The 7549-nt window shown below is 40.5% G+C and overlaps 1 protein-coding gene across 13 annotated transcripts in view; it reads right to left on the bottom strand.

Annotated features, from left to right (window-relative positions):
• Positions 1 to 332: 332 nt before the first annotated feature.
• ntng1a (netrin g1a) overlaps positions 333 to 7549 on the bottom strand; it is a 118762-nt gene continuing 111545 nt past the window's right edge. For all 13 annotated transcript variants that reach the window (XM_034861831.1, XM_034861836.1, XM_034861843.1 and 10 more), the window contains 2 exons: positions 530 to 802; positions 333 to 496 (listed from right to left, as the gene is read on the bottom strand). In XM_034861831.1, the coding sequence (XP_034717722.1) occupies positions 543 to 802 (260 nt within the window). In that variant the 3' untranslated portion in view covers positions 333 to 496; positions 530 to 542. The remainder of the gene's footprint in view (positions 497 to 529; positions 803 to 7549) is intronic.

The following is a 7549-nucleotide window of genomic DNA, read 5'->3' as shown; positions in this document are numbered from 1 at the left end:
GCAGGGAGGGGGGGGGGGGGGGGGGGGGGGGGGGGGGGGGGGGGGGGGGGGAATCGGCGGCCACTGCCGGCTGGTTCAAGAGCTGATTGGTCTGCAGCTGTTGCCGTGGCAATAAGAGAGGACGTGAACGAGTCTGTCATCCTCAGTTATCCCTTCTCAAACTGGAAGGAGCTCAAGTACCTGGTATGGCTTAGAAGGGGAGAGGGGGCTCATTGTTCTTTGCACATTTTATTCTTATTAGGCAAATGCTGTTTTTTTTTAATAATATCTGGCATTTTTAGAAGTATATGTTTTATTTTCATTTCTATATATTCTTTGAAATTAAATGAAAAGTTTTTTTTGCACTCATGTGTCTGGCACATTCCCTTTATTGTCAGCGCGAGTGTCCATTGAGTCTGGCGGCGGAGAAGCTCGTTACAGTACAGTCCAGAAAGCTCATGGTTGTTCTTGTTTAATGGTTGTTGATTATTTGAAAGGGGGGATGGGAAGGTTAAAGTGAAGGTGAAGGGGAGTTTATCACTCCCACCAGGTCATGGGTCTCTTCAGAGCACAGCGGGCCAGCAGGAGGCCTCTCTCCGCAGTGCCGTGCCCAGCAGCAGCAGCAGCAGCAACAGCCTGGGGGATGATGGAGGCGTCAGGGGGGCCTGGCCTGAATTGGGGCCCCCGCAGCCCCCCAGCTCCGACTCGCAGCGGGGCTTTTCACACAGCAGGCCTGAGTAGTCTGAGGGACAGCTGCAGCGGACGTTGTTGACACACACTCCGCCATTTTGGCAGCGCAGGAGCTCGTTGTCACACACCCGGGCTGCGGCGGGAGCAATGTAAAGACAGGAGAGAGGAGTGAGAGTCAAACATGCAACACAGTTTTGGGTGACACTTTACTTGAAGTGCATATCATAATCAAATCATCAAATCAAGTTGATTTCATATCATTTCATTATCTACTCAGCCGCCACATTAAACTTAAATAAGCCCTGTGGGGAAATGCTCTCATTCTAACAAATCAACAACTCAATAAATGGTTTCTTCAAGTAAAGTGTAACCGTATTTTTTTTTTAGATTGGATTCAGCTGAACTCCTACAGGAAGAGTTTGACATTTTGGGAAATAGGCTTATTTGATTTATTCCCGCGAGTTCCATGTAGATAAGAAGATCAATGCCCTCTTATACCTGTATGTTAAATATGGAGCTAGAGACAGCAGCTGGTTAGCTTAGCTAAGTTTAAAAGTCTTGTTTAATCTGTACGACATCTGAAGTGTAACAAAGACATTTAGCAGTTTTACAACTTGTTTTTGTGCCAGTAATTTCCCGGTATTATGTGCTGATTGCTTGGTAACCATCCCTAGCCAAGACACATAAACATAAACCCCTGTCAAACTGCAAGTTGTCATTTTATACAATAATCGGCCGCTACCTCCAGCTTCATATTTACTGTACAGAAGTAGGAGTGGTGTCAATATTCTCATCTTACTCTCTGCAATGAAGCAAATAAGCCAATTTCGAAAAACATACAACTGAACATTTCATTATGCAATATACTAGATTGTACTAGATTATGAATTATGTATTATTCTTTAATGCAACCTCTGCAGTGCATGCCTCTTAATTACATCAGATAAAATTAAACGATAACAGGTTAGTATTGTTAGTATAAATCTGTTGGTGAAACCACACATGTTTAAGCCACCATGTATAGACATTTTCAACTGTCAAAAAACATATTTTCAAGGATTGTGTAAATTTTCTACACTGAAAAACTTGTGCCAATACGATCATTTTAACACATCAAACATATGCACATGGTGGGTTTAAAGGGCTCTTTTATCACACCTAGCATCCTAGTTTAATGATAGAAAAGATCAACTGCTCTACAATTTCACACCTCTAATAATACAACCCAGTCTCACGACACTACGTGACATGGTCACGTTATTTAATACACGGAACCGTGTACAATCACACGTTTTTCTTGTTTTTTTGTGTTGGTGAGGACGAATTTTCAAGTAATGTATTTAAATGGGAAGCATTTTTCGTGGTTACAGCCCGAATACGGTAGTGAGTATTATTTAATGCCTATCTGTGTTGGGGTGGTGGATGGGTCCAACAACACAGGACCTTCACCCCGGAGACCGGAGGTCGTGTCCCGCATGTGGCGTGTCCTTTCTCCGTTCTCATTTCCCGGCGTGTGGCGTGTTGTTTCCCCGTTCTTCTTTTCCAAAATTGATGCTTCCCGTGACGTAGTGACCAGCATGACTACATTACGTTCTCAGCAACACAAAAAAATGAGAAAATCGTGTCTGTGTACACAAATCAATAGATTAGAAATAACGTGACAATTTCACAAACAGCCGTGAGACTGTGTTGAATAATATGACATGCAATTGATTGCAACTGATTGATCAATCATGGCACATCATGGCACGTTTAAAAAGGCACAAAAAAGAAAGATCATCTCTTTTAATGGAAACGTAATCATTTTGTAGTGTCTGTAGTGTGAGGAAATTTCCTTTTAATCATTTCCATTTCTCTAATAACAAAGTCGATTAAAGCCCTGCCCCATCAGCGATTGTTACTGCACAGAAATCCTCAAAGGCTGACAGGCTCTCCCCCAAACAACAGTGTCTTTAGAAAAACTGAACGTCAGGTGAAAATTGGTGTATATTTAGAGCTGGGACACCGAGGCCACTCTATTCCCAGTGGAGGCAAGCTGTCAAGCAAGCTGGAGGCAAACAAAGCTGCGCCGCACAAACTAATAAACCAACAGAGACAAATAAACAGTGATAAACAGAGGGGCCACTTCTGCCCATTTCAGTCCTTTATGGGAGTGGGAAACAATGTGGTGAGCAATCTATGCACTCCTTGGGACATCAATATCACAATAACAAATATCTCCCTTCTAATACTCAGGATTGGAAGCATGCTGTCTCCCAGGAATAGTCAAATAGGCTTTGCTGGGAGGCTTGTTAAGAAACATTGACTCTACGAATCCCATTTGTACTACGACTTTTTCTACGGGAAAATAAAGGAGCTGTTTACTTAAAAATTTACTGAGCCAAACAAGCTCAGTAAGTTTTTTGCTTCAGGCCACAGCTCAACAATTACCATGCACAACAAGATCCAAATAAGACATTTGAACTCTATCTTTGTCTTTTTTCCTCCAACTTGGAAAGCTATTCTTCACTTGGTTTTCTCCTCATGATGAGGCAGCTAAACTGGGTAATAGAAAAGTGTCCTTTAAGATCACAATGACAAGCAATGTATTAATTAAAGACGTTTTTCCCCAAGAGGCCTTGATATGATCAGTACAAGGGAGAGACTATATTAATTAGACAGTGACCTTTCATCTTGTCCATCTAATCTCTCCTTGCTTTCATGGTAAAATGCTAACATATACTACTAAAGATGTTCAAGGTGATTTGTATTCCTTCTGTTCTCTAAATGCATACCAAAAACAAATGAATTGTTGTGCAAGACATTATCGTGTAAGCACACCAGCCCAAGGCCAACCAGGTGTGACAGGCTAGAGCGAAGGGACCAAGATGCTATTGCTCAAGCTGTGATAGTTTGACAAGAGAAGACAAAATGATGGCAGCTTTACAATGGGCAGCCTTCTCCTGCAGCTCACAATAAAGGAGATGTGACACAAAAAGAGCTTTGTGACAGCACCATGTTGTTAGAATTGCACAATATTCAGTCCCGCCAGGAATTCGTGATTGCAACAGTTCAAGCAAATTTAACCAATCACTGGGAATTTGGTGCGACTTGCAATTTTGACCAATCACCGGAGTTTCACGCGACTTCAACCAATCATCGCAGTATCCAGACTTACAGACTCAAACAGTATGTGAAACTGAGAGCCAAATTCTGGTCGCCAATTTCATTTCCTTGTTTCTAAAATGAAGAAGAGGCATTATTATGGATTCCACATAACTTCTAGGCAAGTCCCGCCCTACAATGCATGGTTAGGACAGCTGATTTGTCAGGGGATAGGACCTGAACAAATCGGGTTACGTTACCTTGCGTAAGCATGGACGCCTGGCCAATCATAGCGTGTGAATGCTATTGAATGGTGGGCCTTGCCTCAAAGTTGTGTGGGTTCCATAATAACGCGAAGATGAGACATCCTGCCAACGTGTACGCATTTACATTTTCAATGTATGATGTAACGTTACGTTACACACTTTCATTGGCAATCACAACCGCTTTATCGCAGATTTTAAAATCAACCAGACCATTATTAAAAAAATGAACATCCTTTTGTGTTGCGCAAGACTTAAAACTAGCGAAAGAGACCATAAACTCTTTATGAAAATGTATACTGAGGTAATAAATCAAGTGAGAAGTGGGTCAATTTCTCATGGACTTATACAGAAACCAACCACAGTTGTGGCCCTCTGCTGGAATTCAGATAGAATGCAGTACTTCTTCATTTGCAGCACTTTGGCGAACCGGATGCTCTGGCCATTAATATTAACAGTCTATAGTAATGGCTGACTGCTAACTTCAGCAGTATGGATACTCTCCTCAGGTTGCATTTAGTCTTTAGAACTGGTGCACTCTTCTAGAAGTAGGCTTAGGCCAAATACAGCAAAACATGAGGTGGAGAAATTGTCTATTTCTTTTAGAAGTTGAGGTAGTTTTAAAGACATGGGTCATTTAGAAATGAAAATGTTGTCATGCTATATTGACTTCCAGATTTCAGCAGTTCCCAATTAGGGGAAGCAGCCCTTGCAAGCTTGATGTGTATTGTGTTTAAATATAAAGTGAGAGTGAATCCTTATTTTAAGGCAAACACTTACTTCGGAATTATGCATGATGCTCAACACTTCATAGCATGTTAGGTTGACAAAGTAACATTTAGGTAATTGCCAACCCCTGCAGGCAAAGCACTCTATATGCTGCTAATTAGGCAATGCTAAAGTTCAAAATGAAACAGAGATATAGATCAGCAGGACATTTATCATAGATGTATAACAGTGTAAAAATTAAAGGCACTACTACTGTGAAGGGGAGAGCAAATCTGAAGGTAGCAGAAATACGGCATTATGTTTTAATACAATGAAAATGGGTATTCTATGAGTAAAGGATTGTGTTGAAAATCGGAAAACTCAATTGGAGTAGGATGAATTCTTCTTCTGAGAGCTAGGCACCTTTATCTCCCTTTAATCTCCCACATTAACAATTTCTCGACGTGTAAACAGAGCCAGCACAGGCAGCAAATGAAAAGATTTGTAGCGTTTGCTTTTGATATGAGTGATAATATTTAGAGAGGGCCGATGAACTAGGTGTGCTTGTCTGGGACTGTGATGTGTTTGACGAGAGATTTGACTTTTAATTGCATTCTTCAATCTGCATGCAGATATAGTTTTGACCATGCACATAAATACTGCAGCAGGGAAGCAAGGATGGCTCAAGACTGAAATGTTTTTAACTCAGGCATTAGTAGCTCCTTGGGCAGGCATTGTTTCAGGGGTTTCCCATTTTGATACATTATCCGTAAAACCCCTTTGTGCAGCCAGTATGAGTACAAATTCAACAGATGTGTTTTGTTTTTGTTTTTGTTTTTTTTACTTTGGGCCCAGTTATTTTTGTTAATATTATTATTATTATTTTGTTGTATAGTTGGCTTTTTAAAGGTCCCATGACATGGATGGATTCTTTTATATAGACCTTAGTGGTCCCCTAATTCCGTATCTGAAGTCTCTTTTATATAGACCTCAGTGGTCCCCTAATACCATATCTGGAGTCTTTTTCCCAAAATTCAACCTTGGTGCAGAATTCCAGCCACTAGAGCCAGTCCCACAATGAGCTTTCCTTAGTATTTGCCATTCCTGAGTCTGTAGCTTTTGGGAAGGAGAGAGGGGGGGGCAAGGTGGAGGCTGGTGGTGTGGCCTTGCACTTTGCTCATTTGAAAGACAAGATGTCTCTCTCTCACATGGGTCGGACAAATTCTCTGGGTGGGCAAAGCAGAGAAAGGGGAGGTAACCTTGCCCCTTATGAGGTCATAAGGAGCAAGATTCCATATCGGCCCTCTGAGCTTTCATTTTCTCAAAGGCAGAGCAGGATACCCAGGGCTCGGTTTACACTTATCACCATTTCTAGCCACTGGGGGACCATAGGCAGGCTGGGGGAACACATATTAATGTTAAAAAAACTCATAAAGTGATATTTTCATGACATGAAACTTTAAATTATTGCCAGAGCAGTTAGGGATTTGTTTTAGCAACTAAAACAGTACATGGAAAAATCCGTAACAGAGGAAGAAATATTAATTTCTCCTCCATGGCCTCAGTAGACCAGAATGCAATGCAGTCAGGGCTTTCATGTTTGTTGAGACTTTTTACCTGGGCCAAATATGAGAACACACCATTATTATTCTTTTTTCTTTCTAATATTGCTATTACTATTACTACACATGCACAGACAACGCCTTTCTTTACAGGAAAGACATTCTTGGAAATGTAGTAAAACATGCTAAATGAAAAGAAATTGAGGAAATTAGGCCCACTAGGGAATACACTTTAATTCAATCCCAATTTTTTTAATTTTTAAGTGTTGCAGTAAAGAGTTTTATTGTAGGAAGAGTGAAAGTTTAAGGCGTACATGTTTTGACAACATTCAAACACTTCCCACAATAAATTGTGTTTGATTGTCTAATCACTGCTTCGTAACTAATCTGAGAAATAAAACTACTGATCCATTGTGTGCTCTGTCTCGCTGAATGTCACTTCCCATCTGTTTGACTCGGCAATGTGTGAAAACATTTTTTTCTTTTCACTTTCTTTTTTTTGAACTTTTCTTATTACTTATGGACCTGATATAAATAACTGCTGTTGTACATTTCACCATTGTCAGTAATTACTGATCAGTGAGTCTGCATATGTATTCATGACAGACATATAACACACACATATGGCAGGTGATGTGAGCCAGACCAACCCATGCCTTCACCTCTACCTTTTGTATAGAAACAGATATTTGTGTTGACAGTGTGTATTCACACGGCACACGCTGAATATATTAGTCAAAAACAGTGCATTTTAATGAGCATGCATCTGTGTCAGGTACTGCGAAAATAAACGGATTATTCATCTGACACTGAATTTAAATCAGACTTTAAAAGCACTTTTATTTACATGTTGCAGACTAAAAAAGGCCAAAGTTTCAAGCTGCATATACTGCATCCTTTAGTGCATTGTGGTCGACTGTGGCTACTGTCAGAGCAGATAACTCTGGTGTCTTTGCCTTTTAGATGATGGATTTCTCCTTGCACTGTTTCACTCTAGCAAATAGCAGTTTACTAAAAAAACGTTCACAACCTGTCATTTACCAATTTAGATCCATAGCTCATCAGTTGTTTAACATATATTAATTACAAATTTGCCTTTGGCTTCTCCAAAATGTTAAAACACAACCATGACGTTGGATGATATCAACATTAAACATACAGCCCACTAATACTACACATCATTAAACATAAAACAATAATTGTGCAATGGGCAGAAACAACAGCAGGTGGAGAGGAGGTAGCATACAGCCTAAGATAGTATAT

This window comes from Etheostoma cragini, chromosome 22 (assembly GCF_013103735.1).
Source record: "Etheostoma cragini isolate CJK2018 chromosome 22, CSU_Ecrag_1.0, whole genome shotgun sequence".
Lineage (NCBI taxonomy): Eukaryota > Metazoa > Chordata > Actinopteri > Perciformes > Percidae > Etheostoma > Etheostoma cragini.
This window is presented reverse-complemented; position numbering and strand designations above follow the sequence as displayed.